This window comes from Eimeria mitis, genomic scaffold, assembly GCF_000499745.2.
Source record: "Eimeria mitis Houghton genomic scaffold, Emh_scaff375, whole genome shotgun sequence".
Classification (NCBI taxonomy): domain Eukaryota; phylum Apicomplexa; class Conoidasida; order Eucoccidiorida; family Eimeriidae; genus Eimeria; species Eimeria mitis.
The window spans coordinates 1-20,953 of NW_024015281.1; the positions used below are offsets into that span (position 1 = coordinate 1).

The 20,953-nt window shown below is 50.1% G+C and overlaps 3 protein-coding genes across 3 annotated transcripts; 1 reads left to right on the forward strand and 2 right to left on the reverse strand.

Moving 5' to 3' along the window:
• Nucleotides 1–1,424: 1,424 nt before the first annotated feature.
• EMH_0010010 (uncharacterized protein) lies at nt 1,425–7,122 on the reverse strand (the record flags this gene model as incomplete). The annotated part of the gene is given in 16 exon segments (XM_038022627.1): nt 1,425–1,694; nt 1,937–2,050; nt 2,240–2,515; nt 2,758–2,872; nt 3,110–3,349; nt 3,500–3,596; nt 3,715–4,147; nt 4,308–4,490; nt 4,757–4,869; nt 4,873–4,954; nt 5,131–5,179; nt 5,272–5,650; nt 6,040–6,082; nt 6,259–6,468; nt 6,802–6,850; nt 6,968–7,122. Coding segments are annotated over 16 exon segments (2,808 nt in total).
• A 3,831-nt stretch (nt 7,123–10,953) lies between these two features.
• EMH_0010030 (DNA repair protein rad54, putative) lies at nt 10,954–16,398 on the forward strand (the record flags this gene model as incomplete). Its single annotated transcript, XM_038022628.1, has 15 exons — nt 10,954–11,225; nt 11,411–11,535; nt 11,660–11,820; nt 12,116–12,356; nt 12,582–12,769; nt 13,209–13,286; nt 13,579–13,688; nt 13,965–14,127; nt 14,233–14,376; nt 14,530–14,622; nt 14,737–14,804; nt 14,903–14,991; nt 15,204–15,266; nt 15,536–15,780; nt 16,012–16,398. 15 exons carry the CDS (start codon nt 10,954–10,956, stop codon nt 16,396–16,398), a joined length of 2,427 nt encoding a protein of 808 aa, XP_037878482.1.
• A 1,552-nt stretch (nt 16,399–17,950) lies between these two features.
• On the reverse strand, nt 17,951–18,760 carry EMH_0010040 (uncharacterized protein; the record flags this gene model as incomplete). The annotated part of the gene is made up of 1 exon (XM_038022629.1): nt 17,951–18,760. The coding sequence occupies one exon, from the start codon at nt 18,758–18,760 to the stop codon at nt 17,951–17,953; it is 810 nt and encodes a 269-aa protein (XP_037878483.1).
• Between the last annotated feature and the right edge of the window lie 2,193 nt (nt 18,761–20,953).

The window sequence follows — 20,953 nt, forward strand, 5'->3', positions numbered from 1 at the left end:
CAAGCAACGCAAACAAGGAAGAGGAGCAGCAGCAAGCGCCGAAGGAGGCGCTAAAACAGTTACACAGGCTGAGGCTGGATGATGGTATGATTTTGGCGCTTGGTTAAACATAATTTGTAGCCTCGGCACGTTATTTAGCACAATAGCTGTACAGGGGGAATTTTGTGAGATCCTCTCCTGTAGACTGGTTCTGGTGCCGCAAGTGCGTTCACACGTTTTGTGTTTGTGTGCCACAAAGCTTGTTGTTGAAGTTTTTGCTTTTGTTGTGATGCCGTTGTCCTGCAGCGGTGGACTCCGTATCGCGCGGTTTGCAGTCTTGGCTGAAACGGGGCTCTTCTGATACAGACAACTCAGGCATTTTCCCATCAAGGGCAGGAGGCGGTGCTTCTTCTGGCGCAAGCAAGGGTGTAACAGCTGTTGCTGCGGCTGGTAGCGGACTAGCAGAGGCCTGGGCTAAGCAGGTAGGGCACGTTAGTGCTCTAATCGGCCAGCGTGTCGAATCAGTGCAGCGAGCTTCGCAGGCAGCGGCTTCTTCGCAGAGGAATGGGAAACAGTCCTCTGCAAACGCACCGGCAAGCCTCATTGCCGACTAGGGGCAACGGCTGATGCAGACCGCCTGTCTGCGGTTTATGAGGATCCCTTCCAATTGGGACTTTATCGTACACGTGGTGCTGTGGCTGATTGCTTCATGTTAAAGTGCATTGAGCAAGACTTTGGCTAGTTGCGTCTTGGTGAATGCAACGTTGTCGTCCCACGTCGAGAAGAACAGGACAAATGGGTTACATCATCTTTCTCAGCGTAAAGCAACATGGTGAACAGGAGTCTGAAGATGCGACCCTTTAAATGTGGAACTCCCGAGCAACGTGCATCGGGTGGGGACTCGCCACATGCACCATAAGAGAAACGGACCAGAATTGCGGAGCTAATTGGGAGAGTCGATACCAGTTCCCCTTTGCAGCGTATCGCTTAGATTGCATTCAAACGGTGCTTAGAGCTGTCACTGGCATATAAGGAATGCCGCCCCTGTTTCGGGTCGCAGCAATTATTATTAACCACTTGAAGTGCCTGAATCTGCTCTAGTTGAACTGCGTGTATACACTAACTCCATCCAACGGGCTGCNAACCACTTGAAGTGCCTGAATCTGCTCTAGTTGAACTGCGTGTATACACTAACTCCATCCAACGGGCTGCTCTAGCGTGCGCTGCTAGCAGAGAAACAGCCTCAAAAGGGGATGACTTCACAATGGCTTTTGATGGGACTCCAGCTCCGTCACTATTACGCCACACATGCGCATTGGCTGTGGTAGCCCTGGCGTGTAAAGTCGCCCTTATCCCGTCCGTATGGGGCACACTTTCCTAACTACGCGCCTTCGACAAACAGTTGTCGCAGTTCAGACTAGAAAAAAAAGGAGAGTCTATCGGCCTCAAGTATCCGGCTCCCTGTGGGCCAACAGAGTGCGTATGGCTGACTTCACTACTGAAGCCTTCAGTGCCTGTTCTGCACTGCTCTTGCCGGCGGAATCCACAGATATGGTTGGCAAAACGACATCTTGCAGTATCGTGATAAACGCCTCGCATATATCGCTCATTGACCCAAGGCATTTAAAGTATGCAACTGCGGACTCTTTCCAGTCCTCCCTTGCTGGCAAGGGTGAGCCTGCCGCTGTCGGACAGCAAAGAAGCTCAACGCAAATCTGCAAAAAGGGCGACACCATCCATGAAGCAAATGCAGGCCAATGTAGAACATGCACTTCTTACCAACGTACCTATGATATGAACGTCAGAGGTGGCAGGCTATCACGCGCGGTACGCGCGTCATTATGTCTGGTAACACGAGACTGGTGAATATTGGGAGGTGTACGAATTCAAGCCATGCGACAACAAATTCTCAAGTTAAACTGCTGCGCAACTCTCCGCTACATCGGAAGAAACTTACCTCTCGCAGAAATATCCCAAGTTTCCCCGACAGTCCCATGGGGCCTTGCTTTTCTCCTGCGCTGTCGAAGTTCAAGAAACGGACAATGCGCAAATCCGCAATATGCAGCCGGATCTGAAATACAGAAGCATACGAAATAGAGGTGAGGCGCTCCTGTGGGGGTCAGCCACGATGTCGGTCACAACAGTCAAAAATATTGCGTACACCAGTCCAGCATATCGTGCGAAGGAAAGACCACAGGATCACCTTCCTCGGGCTGGCTGCTTATTCCACCCACTGCTTTAGTTAGAGAAAATGGCTTACCAGGAAAGCAGTGAGCTTTGCCAGGTTAAGGAGTCGTCTTACGGAGAATCCGTGGGCAGCCGAAGCCTGGGCAGCAAGTCCCCTCTGTACGGTGCGGCGGTACCGAGCCGCTCCTTTTTCGCAGACAAGGAAACACTTGCATACAGCGTTATTCCCATTTTGGGCCGCTTGGCAAACGCAAATGCCACAGAGGCGAGATAGCACCATCCCGTAAAACTGGTTATAAAACTTTTCTTGCAAGCAGCACTGCATCGCGACAGCAACAGTCTGAGTTATCTGAAGAACAAACAGAACACACAAGCCTGACCAACCATGCAGAATGGACCTTGAAGCTGTTGCAACTCTGATGCTGCCTTGAAGGCTTCCGGTTTGCTTTGGAACGAAGAGCACCGTTGTCCATCCGATCACTTTCAGTGGAAAGTGATCAGTCCATCCGATCACTTCCTGTGGAAAGCAGTAGGTTATCCTTTATGCTGCACTCACTGCGCATTGCACTGGTTGGGTGGAAGCTCACTTACAATAACTTTTTTCAATGACAGATGGCCGGAGTTCTGTAACAGTTGAAGGGCATGATCTGGACTGTTGGCTGTTACAAAACACTCGAACAGGCTCTGCTGCAGCTCCGTGTTAAACCTGCGTGCACGCGCGATTAGTGAAACGTGAGATGACGCTGAAATTGCAAGGTACACTTGACCATCCCACAGGAGGGGATTTTTCCAGTGCTCACCGGCCGCCAGGGCACCGCAAGTTTACCTCACAACTACAATTTGCATTGGAGCACCTTCTACTAGTTCCATACCTCAGAAGTGCTGCCTGTTGCCGGNCTCACAACTACAATTTGCATTGGAGCACCTTCTACTAGTTCCATACCTCAGAAGTGCTGCCTGTTGCCGGAGGCTGTTTGCCGCCGCTCCACTTGCGAATGCATCTGGAGCGCTTTTGAAATCCCCTGCTTGCAGCTGCTGCTGTTGTTGGCAGTGAGCAGCGACGGCGGCTTTTTTTGATAGCTCTGGACGGTGGCCTTGTTCTAAATCTTCCCATGATCCACTTATCTGGAATTGCGTGGAGAGGAAGCTGGAACCGAAAACAGTGCTGCTGCTCAGCCAGCGCCTGCAACATCGAAAGCAAGCTGGCCGCGAAGACGATTACGGACATAAAATGCTACACATACGACGGGGATGCGAAGGTTAGAATTCTATCATTACCCGTCAAGCGCGCCGAGGGTAGCCAACCTCAAGCACCGCCTTCGCAACTGCTCACCTCAGGGCAGTCTGCGATGCCTTGATGAGCATTAGCCTTCCCTTTTGTTTGCCGGATTTTAGGTCCTGCAGCTCTAGAAGTAAAGCTCTCAGACGCCCTGTCGATGCACCAGCACCACATCAATTAGCCACAAGACAGTTTAGAAGCAATATTCACTAAAGTCAGTTTGCAGGAGCAGGTGTTGCGTGCGCACTGCGTATTTTCCAGCGTCTCACCCGCCTCAGCTACGTTCCCCTCTAGAGCATCAAGACGTTGCGATCGGCCGTTGCCTTGATGCTGCACCACGCATTCAAGCGTTTTCCACGTCGTGGTGAAGAGCGGCGTGTCATCTTGACGGAGCTTTTCGCCTCCCAATCGGAGAAGCAAAAGCAATAGCTCTATTCGGAAATCTGTGAGCTCGACGACGTGCTCGTCCATGGCCTTGGGACCTCTTCGGATGCCAGAAACTCGCCAGATTAGCTCCACAAATAGGCGTGGTGAGACGAAGCCAAAATCATACAAGCAGCAAACTCCCACGACTGCGTGGCGAGTTGTTAACGAGGCTGTGTCTGCCGCCACGGCTTCTGGTTGCTCAGTCCGTTGTATCAAGGCCCTGGCAAAATTGCTGGAGAAGCAGACAGCCAGTGCTGCGAGAACGTCCCGACAAAGCTGAACACATGCAGATGTCCACATAGCTCGCCGACGTCAGTTGACTTCTGCTCTGATCTTGCAGCAAAAAAAGGCTCCTGCGTGACGACAAAAGCCAAAAGCAAATGCCGACATTTTACAAGTGAGATGCCCCCCCATCCCTCCTTCGCGTAGACCTCACTTCAATATCCCACGTCTTCCCAAGGGCACAGCACAAGGCCGTTTGAGTGGCAATAAGCGAATTAGTTGAGAAACGGCTGTGTATGCAGGACTGCATCAACTGGTCACACAAGACCCCTCGCACACCAACAGTATATTTCCTTAGGAATTCGGCGGCTTCACCCTTCTGGATCTGGCGTCGAAGCTGCATCAAGACGACGCAAAGCACAACCAACAATACCACTTGGCTCTAAAGCCCTTGTCACCCGAATATTCACGCCTGTCACCACGTATAGGATTCGCTATGGGTTACAAGTGAGGGGAACTGCACAGAAGGCACCGAGTCTTCATTGCCCAAAGAAGCTCCAGAAGTCCATTACTCACGCCAGCAGCACTTTGCTGTATGACATGCAACAGCTGACGGAAAACAGGATCCACGTTGCCTTCAGAAACCCGGTTCAATGCGCGTACGACTTCAATCCTAACTGCCTCCAGAGCCGCCTTGCTTGAGGCTGTTTCAGAGCCATCTGTAGCTTCCCGGCGGCGGTGCGGGGCCACGTAGACACTAGAGACAGGGCCGCCCTCCNCAAGTAGACCCTGCTTCTGAATCGGCAACCCCCACGGAAGCACTGTCGGATTCCCCTTCAGACTCTCCCATCTCGTCCCCCTCTGCAGCGCAGCAAACGAATGTGGCAACTGCGGCAGATTTAGAGTCGACATCGAACCCCATGAAATATATAGTCCCACAAGTGGGTCCTGTGCATACGAAGAAACTGCCCTCTACTGCGCGCCTATTTCTTAAGCACCTTTTGAACATGACATTTTTTGTCATCACGAGGGCTCACCAACTGATTTGTCAGGGTCAGAGCTTTCGACTTCCGTTGCACCACTACCCTGCGAAAACGACCAACAATTGCCCTACAACTTTTAATGATCCAGTGGGACCACGATCAAAAAGGCACTACCTCGTAAATGCATTTACATACAGCGAAACAGCTCGTGTTTCATCCGTTATGCCAGAGTAAGTGAAGCTCACTAGGATTCCGTCCAAAACATCCTGCAGCTCTAAGTCGAAGCCGTCTGCCTCCAGCTCCTCTCTGAGTTTTCTTCTTTTCTTTTCTCTGGCCTCCTTCGTTTTACTTGAACCACTTGAGCTTATGCCAAGCCGTCTTTCAAGTATCCTTAACTCTTCACGAAGGGGGTCGTAACTGTGCTTCTGCTCTCTTTCCTGGTCCTCTTTCAAAGCCGCAGCTGCAGCTCCAATACTTCCGCTTGCCCGTGACGCTTCGTACCTCGCGCGCCTATCACCAGGCATCTTGAGTTCCTTTGGTTTACTGAGTAAGGGCTTTCTAGAGGAGTTTCCGCCTGCAGAGGGAGACAGCCAAGTGGCATGACAACGAAACTGCACCAAAAGCTTTAGTGTGAAGCGCCTCCACAGACTGGATAGTAGCTGAACCCAGCGTCACATCCCTAATATGCATCCAGGGCACNTGTGAAGCGCCTCCACAGACTGGATAGTAGCTGAACCCAGCGTCACATCCCTAATATGCATCCAGGGCACGTGGACTCTGGAGTCATCACTCTAGCCTTTTTCGGTGGCGCATTGAACCAGCAAGCTCCCTCCAACCTTCCTGCCGAAGCATGGGTGTCGGCGCAACTACATATATTCATGCATGCCTCATGAATATATATAGGCTAAAATTCGAACAGCGTGACCACACAACAAGTATCTGGGGTTTGAATGCTGCACTTACAGCCTATGTTCACTGGGTGACTAGCCTCAGTCCTGTTTCCCTCCTGAAAAGTAAAGCCACATCAACAGCAGGCTCTCAGCCTACAGACGCCATTCAAATGTCAAACATCGCACTGCACGTTAGAGATGGGTGTATAGGCTGCTATGTGGAGGAATTAGCAGCATGGAAAAGTGCAGCAGATTTCGCTCCAGTCAAGTTGCACAGCCACTGGGGCCCTACCAAGATATCCTGTAACTGCAAATCAAAGTCATCAGCCTTCAGCTCGTTTCTCACCTTGGCTCTTGCTCGCGATGATTCTGCAGAATCCACTTTGTCGCCCCTAATGCCCAAACTCCCTTCAAGTTCACGCTGCAGCGCAGTGTCGCCGTGTCGTTGCCGTTTACGCGCCTCCCGCAGGGTTACATCTGCTTCATCTATACTGTCGCTGTCCTGCGAAGTTTCATGCGTTGAAGTTTCACTGTCTAGGTGGTCTAGCCCTTCTTCATCAACCCTTGTGAACCNTGCGAAGTTTCATGCGTTGAAGTTTCACTGTCTAGGTGGTCTAGCCCTTCTTCATCAACCCTTGTGAACCCAACTCCCTCTGATCCCGAAGTTCGTTGCTTTGGCGGTCGTTCATTCTTTCTCTCCCCACTGCTATACTGCTGACACGCCACAGCGGCAACTCCCTGTTGCATGCGTTGCCTCTTCCTCAGCTTCTGATGTTCTTTCTTCTGCTGCCGCTGCTGCGCACGCAGTTGTTTTCTACGCTCCTTTCGGGACAACTGTCGGCGTTGTGCTGGCTGGCCGTAAGGCTGCGACGTCTGTTCCGTTCCTGCGGCAAGTAAAGTACACAACTAGCGATTCGCGCCTCTGGAAAGCCCAGGAGTGGGCAGTGTGGTCAGTACATTGTATACAATGAAACACGCGCGAAAGGAAGTCAACTTCCGACTTGCCATCTGAGGATCCATCAGAACCATAGCCGGCATCACTAGCTTCTCGATCTACAAGTTCTTTGCGAAGAGATGAAGGAATCCTCGTAGAGTTCCGACTTCTACGAAGTGACTCTGCTCGGCCTCCCCGCGTGCGACCCCGTCCAAACCCCATTGCCACGAAGCTGGATATTGGACTGCAGGCGACAGGACACTTCCACCTGGTGGGCTACCAACGGATCATTTAATGAAGCAATGCAAGAAATTGTATGACTGGTGCTGGAAGGATGGCGCGTGTTCTACTTGCAAAGAACTAATCCCTTCAGTTATGTCGATCTACCGTTGATGCACCCAATTTCTGGGACCCCGCCCTATCCACTGAATGGCTGGCAGATGTGCGTAACCATACAAAATGCTCAAAATAATATATTTTCATTGGTTCTAAAGTGGACAATAATCGTACTCTATGTAACAACAATATGTGCCCCTGGGGGCCCCCCTGCATGCACCAAGTTGGGAAATCGATTCGGAGTCGGCTCATCTGAAAGATTTATGTCGCCGTTTCAGCACTGCAATTCTGTGAAACTGCATCTGCAACATTCTACATGGGCTTATATTCAAAGAAGGCTAAGTACTTAGAGCCCAGGACATGCGCCTATTTCAGGCCAGAACTGATCCTGCACTCTGTCTCCGCATCCACGAGCATTTTGTCGGGAATCAGCTACTGAAGCTTTGGGCATAAAAAGACATAATCCGAGATTTTTACTAAACGTTTCTCGGGTTGATTGCTTGGCAACCAACGAGGATGCTTTAACGCGGGCCGAACAATACGATGTTTGACTCCGCTTGAGCGTCCGCAGAACCCAATGCGCATTCCCAGATGTGCTGGGGACAGAGATGCACACAGGGGGTTATGAAGTGGACACGAGTGATTGTTGCAAATTAATTCCGCGAATATACACAGGATATGGTTGACTTCGACGCGGATTCGAACCGTATTCAGGTCTACACCTTGGGATAGATTTATCAGGGGAGCTATGTCTGCTTGTCTCAACTCCACTGGAGCCAGGCAACACCTGGATACAGCACCAGGCGCTGAATAACGTGTATCGTGCAAAGCGCCATGTGCTAAAAAGGTTGGGTCTTGAGCCGAGCGAAGTCCGCTCAACCAAGAGAGAATCAATCCACCCGCATCCATCTGCTTGTACAGTTGCGGATCGTGGAGACTTACAGTTTAAAAAAGGCTAAGCTATACTGAGGCCGCGCGACGGCTGGGGACCTTTGTGCTATGACCTCAATAAAAACATGCAAACAGCCCCGGCAATTTGCCAAAAGCGGACATAGGAAGCTGTTATTAACGCCGCTTTTGATGAAATGGCGCAGTGATGTGGCCACGGTAGATCTCCTTGTGTAACTGACGAGCACGAAGTCAAAGTCCGCCAGAAGACTCGTTTTCATCTGCCATGTTAGCGCTGTGCCGGACTAACACATTGACAAAAGCAGAAGCTCTGGTGTCGTTTCCAATGGATATCTGGACTTCCATACACAGGGCCCAACAGCGTTGCCGTCCCACGGCTTAGTAGTTTGTGGCGGCGGTGCTACACAATTTATGCGCATGTATGGAGCTTCGGAAAACTTACAGCATTATAAGTCACAACCAAAGAAAGTCAGAAGTTGAGAGTTATATGATTGCTTTCAAGAATGGGATTCCTGTGCTTGTGGTTGATAGAGGGCTATACAAGTGTCGGTGCCTCCCAGAAGTCTCCCTTGGCGGCAACTCGGCACTGCACGTTGCTACTAGATATTCACCGCATCGTCCGTCTTAGGATAGTCAAGCAAATTTGTTTCTGCAAAGGCACATGGACAAACCGAGCGACACCGTTTCACTAGAGTAGCTGTGCCATATGTGGCGGTAGGGTGTGCTGGCACACGAAGCCCACAGACTACCCCTATGCAAACAAAGACGAAGCGTATATTTGACGAAACGCAACAACCCTAGTAAGTTCGAGCATCCATACATGGCAAGCGCGGTGATCTTCTTACAATTCTGCAACGGTAGAGGGTGTACTGCCTAAGATATCTTAGTACAACCGCACCATCCCACACGGGACAAATTCAAGGAACTCAGCCGAGTACGAGCTGTGAATGACTAGATAACACTATTGATCCTGTACCTGCACCAATGGGGACCACGTGCGTAAGGAGTCCTCGATCTTAGTCAGGCACCGTCCTCTATAAACTCAAAGCACTTGAAATGAAAGTTCACAGGGTACCTGTAGGGGAGGTCGGTTGCGGTTGGTGACACCAAAGTACTTAGACTTGGACTGGAGAGGAAAACAGTCTCAAGGCGTCATGAGCGCAAGCACAACCGAACAAGCGAATAAGGCCGATGCGCAGAGGATGCAGCCTCTCTCAAGGTGTAGCGCACCCTGCAGCAACTCCTGACGCAAGCAGGACGCCCACGCACGTATACGCATCTCATCTTGTGGTGCATGCCATAACGCTGTATACAGTTGGAAGACTGCTACATGTCTCAGTATCCGGCCTCCAAGCAAGTGAAAACAGACGTATCAACTTAGTCAAATCGTGCTACAAGGGCCGTGGTGGCGCGCATTACAATACAGCTGATATGGATAACCTGGCGTTTCGAAAATTATTCCGTTTTCCCCAACTTTGCACGTCAAATACGTTAAGTGAAGGCTTGGGGTTAGGTGGTGCTATAAATAGGAGATACGTCTTCACGGTCTTGTATGGTGCTGTGTTTATGCCGTCGGCTCACCTATCCTTAGCGTTGGAGCTAGACCGCTGTCACTGCCTGAATGGGAGATAAGACTAGTGCAATGTCTGTCAGTCGAAATTGTAGATTTGAGGAGGATCGAATGAATTAATTAGGGAATTTAGTTATCTGCATCGTTGCAAGGGTTTTGCTGCCCAGTGGTTTCGTGGGGCTAAACGGGGTTGGTGGGGTCGATGGCTGTTCCACCACAACGAATTCAGTGTTCTTTAAGAAAGCCTCCTTAAGAGAGTCTCTCATACAATTACGTCCTTTTATGTCAAAAGGATAAATTTTGAGAAGACAATATGGTTAATATCTGCCCGACTTTTCTCCCTTTGCCTTGTGGATGAACCACTCACCCGAGGAACACCTCCGCGACCCCCCCGTGCTTCCTTCTCCATTTTGTTAGCCGAACAGTTTTTCATTACACGAGGGAAGAAATTACCATTCTAGTTTTTTGGCGTGGCCCAGATGAGGGGTCCAGACAAAGAACACTTATCTATTTTTTCAAAACTCCGTTGACCTGAGGTGGGAAGCGCCAGCAGGAGACTGCATGTGACGCTGAAAAGAAGGAAAACAAGTCAGACGTACGGTACTTCATTGGTTGAGGCAACATCTGGCCCTGCGATTTAAGTAATTACGCCTCTAGGGGATCTGCGCGTTTCGTCTTGCCTCGCGCTGTTTTCCGGACCTACAAATGAAGTCAGCTTCGGTCCTTGCATTTCCGCCTACTGGATCCAGGGGAGTGGTTTATACATTCAATTTGAGCGGGAACTCTCCGGGAATTAGCGAGCTGCAACTTTACCCATCTACCCGGCGACAGCAACCCGCAGCTTCACGATGCGGCGTGTCCTGAACCCCAAGCCTCCGTAAGTCCATATAGTCCTTTCTCCTCATGCAGAAAATCAGGTGAATGGTACACGGGGATCAGTTCGTACATTGTTACCATATGGATTGCGTGTAGGGAGGGGGATGCGGCTCATGGCCGGGGAGCTGAGTCGACTGGACCGTCACTGTGCCTCGTTAGAGCTCCATTAATGCCCCTTCTGACGGTCGAGGCTGGGTCTTCTATTTTATTCAAGCCTTTCAAAAGCCCACTAAAGGGCCATCTTCCAGGCAAGCCGGGACGCCTTGTGCATTTCCCACTCAACCTATGGGGAACAGTGCTTTGGAATAGCACTTCTTTGCTGCCCAAGAACCCAGCGCAAAATCTACCAAGCGTTTCCGATGATGGTTCTGATGTTAGAAGTGGGTGCCCATTCACTATTAGAAAGGGAATATATGTGTGATCTCGCAGGATGCAGCGAAGAGTCCCTTCGAAAGACGCTGGGGATCCGCATGAAACGTTCTGCATGCTTCCTTACCAATACCAAGCAATTCAAAAGTCCGCCGCCTCTTTCTCCGGCCGCTGCACCTGAAATCCCCGCCGGAGCTCCTCTTATTCTTTATGAACCCCAGAAAGCAGGCGAGCGTAAGGTAGAAGTAGACCCCATGCTGACGCGGTAAGCCCATTGATATTGGAAAAAGTAGTGTGTAGGATGTTCCTTCCGACGCCTAAACAACCAGTTTCATTCGGGACACATAGCTCAGTGCGCTTTCTACTTGTTTCCATTCGCCGGCTTGTTAGATTGCACTTTCCTGGAGCACTATATACTGTGTGGTACTTTTTGCTTACTGCGGGACTTAGGTGGCTACGCGAACATCAGAGGGAGGGTGTGCGCTTTGTATTTGAATGCCTGATGGGCCTCAAGGATTTCGACGGCTTCGGCTGCATTCTTGCAGACGATATGGGGCTAGGAAAAACTTTACAGAGTATTACAATCCTCTGGACTCTTCTGGAGCAGGGAATTGACGTTGTACCAGGCAAGCCGACCGATGCATGATCTGGGTGCATCAATGCATGGTCACTAGGGNCTCTGATGCTTTATTGCCTTAGCTGCACGGCGAGCTCTGGTAGTGTGTCCGGCATCTCTGGTCAACAACTGGGCTGCAGAGTTGCAAAAGTGGCTGCAAGGGCGATGTCCGTGCACTGCTGTAGCTGACAGCTGCAAAGACAAAGTTGTTTCGAAGTTTGAAGGCTTCAAATATGATCGCCAGGTACGCTGCCATTGCATGTAGCTCGTTGTACTTACTATGACGGCGGCCTGGAACCCTAGAACAGGCCAGATCCTTGTTGGACTCCGAGCTTCACGCTCCCAGTGCCACCTAGCGCGAGGCTTACGATGTGCTGTGCAAGAGATGTGGTGCACGAGAGACTTTTTGTATCTTTGCAAGCTCCAGTGTGTCGCATGAGCTTCTAGGCCGCTGCGCTTCTCATGCTCCACCTAGCACGAGCTCCCCATTTTTGGTTGAGGTCATGTGCCGAAGCTTTGCGTTGCATGCGTGTTCGCAGTCTCGCGTTCTCATTGCGAGCTACGAAACATTCAGAGCGCACGCGCATCGTGTTGCATCTGTCCCGATTGATCTTATCATCTGTGATGAAGCACATCGGCTGAAAAACGACAGGACGAAGACATCCGTCGCTATCAGCCAACTCCCCGCCAAACGCCGGCTCCTTCTCAGTGGCACTCCTATCCAAAATGATCTGGACGAATTTTTCTCCCTAGTGTCCCTCTGCAACCCCAATGTCCTTGGTAAGGGCTGTGCTGCTGCTCTGCAGGCTCCTATGAAACTTTTCTAGCTTGTCGGGGCTTATTCAGGATATTAACGAAAGGTGCCACTAGCTACATGTACCAGGCGACGGAACTAGATGACTATACGCCTTTGCACCTCAATAGTATCGCCGTCATCAAGTCTGCAACCATAAACAAGTGAAACGAAATAATGTGTGTTGGGGGGGTTGGGATGCGATTACTTAGGAGATGCGCATACATTTCGTAGACGTTATGCATCGCCTATTCTTGTTGGAAGAGAGCCTGGAGCGACGGAGTCTGAACAGGAACTTGCAGCTGAAAGGCTAACAGAACTGTCTTCTATTACGAACCTTTTTATTCTTCGGCGCACGAATGCCCTTCTGGCAAAAGTATTGCCTCCCAAGGTTATCATCGTGAGTTGCTCTGCTTTTAACTAACCTGCCGTGCACGGACTTGAATGCGTAGCCTCATGAGGGCGTGTAGTCTTCCTTTCTAGCAATTGCATAGGCTCTGGCGTGTGTGCGGATCTACTGAAACAGAATGTATTCTGCAACCTCACGCCACTGCAAGTTGCCTTTTATCAAGAATTTCTGAGGTCCAAATGGTAAGCTAATCTTGATATCGGCAGTTGCAAATGGCAACATATTGCGTCGGGAGCCATGAAGTGTGTTGCGTCTCTTTAGGGGACTTGACACAATCTACACTAATGTTACATTCTGGCCCATCCCAGTTTCGACAGTGATGTGGTGTAAAATAGTATAGCCATTTGTTGCTGCTTTTGGCGTGACCCTTAGCTGCAGAAAGATTTTAGACGCAGATGGTGTCGGTGGATCTTCGGGTGTCACTGGGAAGGTCCTATCGTCAATACAAGGACTCATGAAGCTGTGTAACCATCCCACGCTTGTTAAAAACCAGTCTCTCCTTCTTACGGTAAGTGAATTAAACAGATATCATGTTGCATTTCCATGCGCTCAGCCCACTGCTGCCGCAGAAAATGCATGAGCGTTTCCCTCAAATAGTCCAATATGGCGCTGTATGCTTGCGCATCGATCCTATAAAGACCAGTTAATGCGCTTGTACGCATTTTTGCCTGGAATATATTAATCGTCAGCCTGCACTTCCCAGAGGCACTAGATAAACCTTGGGAACAGCTCTTTCTGTGCCCACACCGAGGACTGTACTTGTGTTATTGCTGCGTTGTCATCGTCATCGTCCTTTCCAGGGTTTCGAGAAGTGCGCAAAGCTCTTTGAGGAACTAGACATAGAGGGCACAAAGGCCCGGGTTCGCTCAATCCGGCCCGACATGTCGGGGAAGATGCTGCTTCTTGCAAGGTGAGTAGTCGTTGTTTTGCCATTTCGCCCATCGCATTGCGGGAGCCTCCATGTTTGGTTGGTTATGAGACACGCTGACAGAAGAGTCCTTGCACGCTGTTGCAGGTGGCGGGAAAACTCGTAGCCAAGCACAACACTACCCCCCCTGCACTTCTTGTGTGTGTCTGCGTTCCTCTCTACGATCAACACAATATGGTACAACGATACATGGGCGTCTGTCATGTTGGTGTTGGTGAATTCAGTGAATTTGCAATTTGCGTGATTTGTTTCCACCAGGCTGTTACATGCCATCCGCGTGAATACAAGCGACAAGGTTGTTCTCATCAGTAACTACACACAAACCCTTGACTTATTTGAGCGACTCTGCAAGGATTCTGGTTATCCTTGCGTTCGCCTGGACGGCTCGACATCAATTAAGAAGCGCCACGATCTTATCACCGTACGGCATCTCTGGATTGCTGTCTTTTGTATAACACCTTTGCTCTGTGCTTGATATGATTTCGGCAGCACTTTTTCTCCTTGTGTATGGATCGTACGAACGCAGAAATTCAACGAGCCTAGTGGCTCGGCAGCTAACAGCTTCGCGTTCCTACTTAGCAGCAAGGCAGGGGGCTGCGGCGTGAACCTTGTAGGCGCTAACCGCCTCGTTCTCTTCGATCCAGACTGGAACCCGGCTAATGACAAACAGGTGTGCATGCATTATCAGACTACCGTTTTGGTGCCGATATAAGACGGCAGTCTAAGTAGTCTTTCGCTCATTTGTTACACCCACGCTGCCAGCACAAAGCGGCCAAAGAAAATCGACCGCGCTGGGTATCACTTGGGTCATTTTCTATGCAAGGCTTTGGCTCGTGTTTGGAGAGACGGCCAGAAGAAGACGTGTTATATTTATCGACTTTTTAGCACGGGGACTATAGAGGAGAAAATCTACCAGGTCAGCTGACTTAGTGCATACTGCATTGTGGGAATTGGAAGGCCAGTAAACTGTTGCAACTTGCTGGGCACCTCTCTTGTGAGATGTCGTTTGTATTGCGGGCGCATTTTCCAGAGGCAAATATGCAAGGACGGCCTTAGTGCCATGCTCGTCAGCGAAGGGGAGAACCAAATAAAGGACTCGTAAGCACTCGCGCAGCCTGCATGACCGGCAACGTTGTTCCTGAAGCAACCTGATTCAGCAGGCAGCAGATGGTTGCTGCCATTCTGTTGGTGTGCAGGCTTTCAACCGACATAGTGAAAGACTTATTTCAGCTCCGCGAAACGCGATCTGACACACACGATATGCTGGAATGTCGACGATGCAAACGTGAGGTTGCACTAAGCGCGCCAATGGCGCTGCTATTGCTGCGTCCCGATGAAGGCACACCGTTAAATTGCGCAGCTGAGGCACCGATGCATTGGGTTGAAGCGTACTAGAGAATCTGTAAAGGTATTGCAAACAGCGTAAGACGGTCGCTACGTGGGCCGGCAGTTTTTGTTGTGCAAAGTTATGAAGACCGTGTGGGTTACCATGCGCAGCAAAGGAAGACAGCGAACCGCTTGGAATGGTCCCACAGCTTTCAGATGGCTTTGAAGAAGACGGTACGATTTGAATCTTGAGAGCCTTTTTCCGCCGGTTGGGTTTTCCTGTGATCGGTCGGAAAGAGCTCAGGCATTTCCGTCCCAGTACACATTATCCCGCATCCCGACCTGTTGCAAATGCGTGGCCCTTTGAGCTTAGAATTGGAGGGCCTTACGGGAGGTTGTTCAGATAAATCCCTCTACCGCTGACGGTAACATCATCGGCTGGACAGAATTTTGCCGACTCTAAATTATGGTTGGGGATGCACGTTCGTGATTTCTCCGTGCAGATCTTCTCACCTGGGCGCATCACTCGGATTTGAAGACTGTCCCTGATGCAATGTTGCTCAAGGCAATTGAGGCAGAGCAGGAGAATACTCCAGAACGCACTTTGCTGGGATTAGGCATTTCAGAAGATGATAAAAGTTCTGATAATGTGAAGGAGGCGCCTGGCAATTTTCAGCCGGTGTCATTCGCAATGTCGTGCCGAGTCGAATTTAATAAAGAGGCCGAAGAGCTTTTGGCAGCCAACAAGGTGTGGATGCGACATCGGGCTTTACTTCCGCACAACTAGTTTGTCGTTTGAGCTTGATCACCGTATGCGTGTAGCTGCAGATGGAGGCTGGTTAAGAGCTCTGTCGGAATAGTTGTTCCGCTACGCAGCGCACTCAGATTTTTGACACAGAGCGGACCCCATAGCGCACAACGGTGCATTGCGTCTTCGTAATCTGTAAGTGCCTGCATTAGATGGTTGCGACTTTCACAGGTAAATGCGACATCAGTATCCGCGCTGAAGAAGAAGAAGGACGGAGCTGCGTCCAGTGCAGATGATGCTAAGCCAATTTCGGCAGCGTCTGCTCCTCTTCAGGGAGCCACAGCTCCAGAGGCTTCTTCATGTTTAACGAGTGTTCTTGTTGCGAAGCCATCCGGCAGGAATAATTCGATAGCTTCGTCTGATGGTGGGCATGATCTCAATGGCGAAATACCCACAGGTCTGCGCCCGGTAGTAGGCCCCATCGAACAGCCCATCAGTGATGGCAGCGCCTCAGAACTTTCCAGTTCCGGTGAAGGCACTACGACAAGTGACGATGACACGCATAGTGAGGATTCAGACGCAGTTATGGAAGAAAGCAGCGACAGCGGCTCGGAGTAGCAACGCTTCTGTGCACTTCCGGAAGTACGCGCGTCCGGCTTGTTCTCAACGCGAAATGGCAACAGCACCCAGTGGCTTATATTGGGCGGTTCGCTCTCGAATCCTTTGGTATCAGCAATATGAGGAGGACGTTATATGCACTTACTGCAACAGTCTTCTTGAGTTACCTGGTTCCAAAGTACTGGGCTTCACAGTAGTCAACAATAAACTATCGACGATTGCCAACAAACGTCGGCATAACTTACATTTGTCATCTAAGTTGCCCTATGCACCAGCTGCTTCGCCTCTGCGCCAGCACTGTGATGCTGAGACAAATAACCTTACATTTGTCATCTAAGTTGCCCCATGCGCAAGCAGCTTCGCCTCTGCGCCAGCAACTATGAATTACGTACAGAGCGATGCATGGATTGCATGATGAATAGACGTAGCCGTTGCGTACTGCATTGATGCCACGCATCATTCCGTTCTGCAAATGCTATGCAAAGGCCAAAAGCTGCAATGGGATGTTACTGCGGGAGTCGACAACCTAGCCCGAGATACTGCTGGTGTGCGCCCGATACATCATAGCCACCGTTCAGTAAAGACATGAAGGTGCGGCAGCAACATTGCAGAATTAGTCTGAAGGGCATGGCGCCTGCTTACGCTCATTCGCGGTTACCCGGGAGTCAGCTTCCTCAGGGAACCGTTTAGCTTCTATATTCACTCAGAAGGGACCTGCAACCCATTGGCGCAGTGCAGAGTGGTAGCCTATTACTACGCCATGCTGCGCACCATCAACATGAATGCTTCATGCCCTCGCGAGACACGGCGCTGTGTGTTTCTTGGTAGTTCAAAGGGCTCAAGTCTGCAACTACATGATCTGACGAGCGAGGTGCTGGCATCGCAGGGGCAGCCGTGATGTGGCACAATTGCGATATAAAAGTGCCAAAATGCCCACTCGCTAGCCTTTCTTTTTTCTGGCTTACTATTCAGAATTACTAACAAATACACTTTGGAAAATCTAGGCTGCTTGAGGCACATCTTATGACGCGTTCCCCATTCGGTTATCTCTATACATAACGGGTAGATACAGAAGTACCGGTGTGAACGAGACGTGGGGAGCTTTGGAGTCTTAGGGGGCTTCAAAAACTAGAGAGCTCATGTCTCTTTCGCATCAGAAAGCAGCCTAACCCCGTCTGAAATTTTGGATTACAAGAACTAACGAATGCCTTCCTAACCTAATGGTGTTGAGAGCTCCCCCCGAGTATATGATCAACGGAGCTATAATATATTTGAATCTCGGGCTCCATATCAGCGAACAAATGGCAATATGGACGAGCAAAAGCTGTACACTGAATCCGTTCATATGTATTTTACTTCCGTAAAATGCCGTAGAGGGCAGCACGCAAAGCAAATGTTTGATTGAAGACGTGACGCCTATTTAACAACGACACTGCAGACTTCAATCAGAGTGCGCTGTTTGCATACAAAAAATCATCGTTACCAAGACCATGCAGTACACTGCTGGTCAGCTTAGTCTCTCACAGGCGGCACCGCCTGCCAGGCCTGGCGCCTACCGCGAGAGACATATAGCAATGCCCAAAACAGCAGCGAGCATCGCTGCTAACAGAACCCCGGTAACAAAAAATATCAACGGCCCAAATAAAGCTATGACGATAAGCGTAAGCATTACAGTTAACACGTTGGCGAAGAATTTTCTCAGGCTAGAGCTCTTCCCCTTTCCCCTCCCAGCAGCTTGGCTTTGGCCAGCCACACCCGCACTTGCAACGATGAAATGAGAGGGCTCGGGCGTTCTTCTGAGGAGGGACATCAAGAGACTTACAGTCCAAAGAGCCAATAAAGCACGACTCAATCCATCTGAAGCTCCGTCGGAGGCTGCACGATGACCAATGAGGGTCCAGGTTAGAAGCAAGCCCAAAGCCAGCAGCTTCTGAATCCAAAAGACCCTGTCAGGAGGCCTGTGCAGTTTCTCTGGCAAATGACCCACGAGGTAAGCTTCCGTGATCACGACGGATCGGGTACCACCTTCAGGGGTTCTTTGTGGGCTGGCTTGCTCCACCAGACCCTTCTGCCGTGGCGAGATCTGAGTGTCCGCATGGAAAGGGAGAGGATGCTCTGGATAGGGAGATGCAGCACCTTCAGATATCTTGAAAGGCGTATCCAAATCTCCTATAATGGAATTGGTGTCCTTCGTGTTCCTAATGGAGTAATCTTCCGAAGCCTGGCTCAACTCTAGTAAATGTACATCGTCCGTGGAGGTCAGCTCCGGATATGCTGCATTGGCCTCACCGGGGATAATAACCACCGTAACGAGATACAACAATGCAAGATAACATCTTCGTTCACAATACCTGGAGGACATTTTGGTCGAAGGAATTCTACGACCAAGTAAAAGGCTGTTGGTCTGAACTAGTGGAGCTGCGCTCCCAAGGCACGAAGAAGTTTCTCCTTCGCCCCCTGGGTTTAAATACCAGCTTAAACTTGAAACTCTTGAGAGATTAAAGCTTTTCCTCGCTAGGCTTTACGACCTGAGTTCAACATACCGGGCTCAGTCTAAACACGTTGGCTAACCGACCGGCCGCCGACAACGATGGTCGATCACTCACCAGGATCTGCATTGCCGCTTCTCATGCTTTTTGTGCCATCAGATGGTAAACACCTATATTTTGTCATTTTAATGAACAAAACTCCTCTCTGCCACTATATGCATGAGTATCTATAACTTCGCCACCAGGATCCCATGGGGGGTCACGGGACCGCAGCTCGACTTCTGGATCGAGGTTCGTAGACCAGACGTTATTGCATGCGTACCTTAGGTTGTGCGGTTAACTACAGCTGCATAATTCATATTTTGTACTATAACCTTTTAGAATGGCTATATTCCGCCGTTGCTGTATGGAAGCGCAGCCGTTCAGCTGCGTAGATCACAATTTGTACTGCAGTCCTTAAAGAGAGGCAAAGAGAAGGTTCAGTCCTCTAGTTGCTTGGAAGTGCAGTCTCTGTAGATGATGCTTCCATATGGAATTAGCTCTCTCTTCTCCATTTACCCCCATTCAGACTCCAAATTGTCCGCGTTCCAGGTCCCTCGTCCTGAGGCTACCCGTAGCTGTNGTATGCATCATGGATACTGCTGATTAGTTGGAGCTTAACAATCAAGCACAGTTTGTGCACATATGCATTGTAAGGGGCTTGGATATTGTTTTGCTTGCAAACGGTGTTGCAGCCCAGCGCAAGAAGATCTGGTTGAGTGTAACTTACCTGAGACCAATGGCAACACTTGCGGAGTACGTTGCAAGTGCTACATGGGAATGAATGGTGCGTAAAAGCACAAGCATATATGTCTTTCATGTGGAAAAATTAGCCCCTCAGGGTTCCACGTACAGGCAGCTTCAGGGAAAATAACTGCAAGTCGGAGATGGCCGTTTCTCTTGCACACTCGACCGGCCGTTCACACGTCCCCTGTCACCGCATTATACTACCGTAACATCGTCACTGGACTCACTTACAGACAACTTCTGTGAATAAAGACCAAAGAAGAATCTCTCTAGACGACTGGTCTTGCCTTCACTACTTGCGTTCCTCGACAAACAGATCTTCCCAACGGTCGATGCTAGTGAAACAGCGGTTAGAAAGGCGCTCCTCAGCAAGCCGAAAAGTCGGGGAAAGAACACAAAATAACAGTCTTCAGCCATCACCGTTTTTTGGAGAAGGACCGCAACTGTCCAGGACGAGAGGAAGTCTTCGCGCTGATTCGTGAAGCCGCCTACATGGTTCCACATCGGGACTTTCGTATTCTTCCTTTTCCCTTCATTCTCATTACCAATATGTAGGGCAGGGTGTATGGTGCCGTGTAGATGAGACGGCACTGGCAAGTTTTCGGATTCCGGGACAGTGGTGTGCCCCGCTATTAGCCATAATTACTTCGCGCCTGACTGTCACTTCGTAGTTGATTGAGCGTTTTCTTTACGTGGGCATGCATTCCTCATTTCTTGGAGGTCCCAGTATCGTACAAACATTTGGTGAGGATACATTTGTTCGGAGCTTATGAAGTGGTGTAGTGTTACCAGTCAACCAAATTTGCGTGCCTACGTCAATTGTCGGTGGCACAATTTGCCAATGGGTTGTGCTCGTGAGGCTCTCACGTTGAGTTAGTGGTCTTGAGATGGAAGCATAGGAGCCCTTAGTTGAGAAGGCTTACTATTACTTTGGTGGCGCCAGATTCGGGGATGGCGGAGGAAGTTTCAGCTTCTCCCCAACAGCCTACCAAGCGGTGCATGCTCAACCCTGCGGAGAGGGGGAGATCAAGTGTCAGAAATGTCGCCGCATTTTTCCTTCTTTCTGAGCATTTCCCTGCGGCAAATGCTTGCATAGAGGGGGGAATATTGTACTGCCTAGCGCTACAGTGTCAGTGACGGCTAGTCTGGACACATAGTAGGTAACTCACGGTCAGCATAAACATCCCATGAGAAAAGTTCAACTAATCGTCTCATAGGAGTGTAGTAGTATGGGCAGCGCCTATACGAGTGAAACAGCGAGACCATGAAATTGTGTTGGC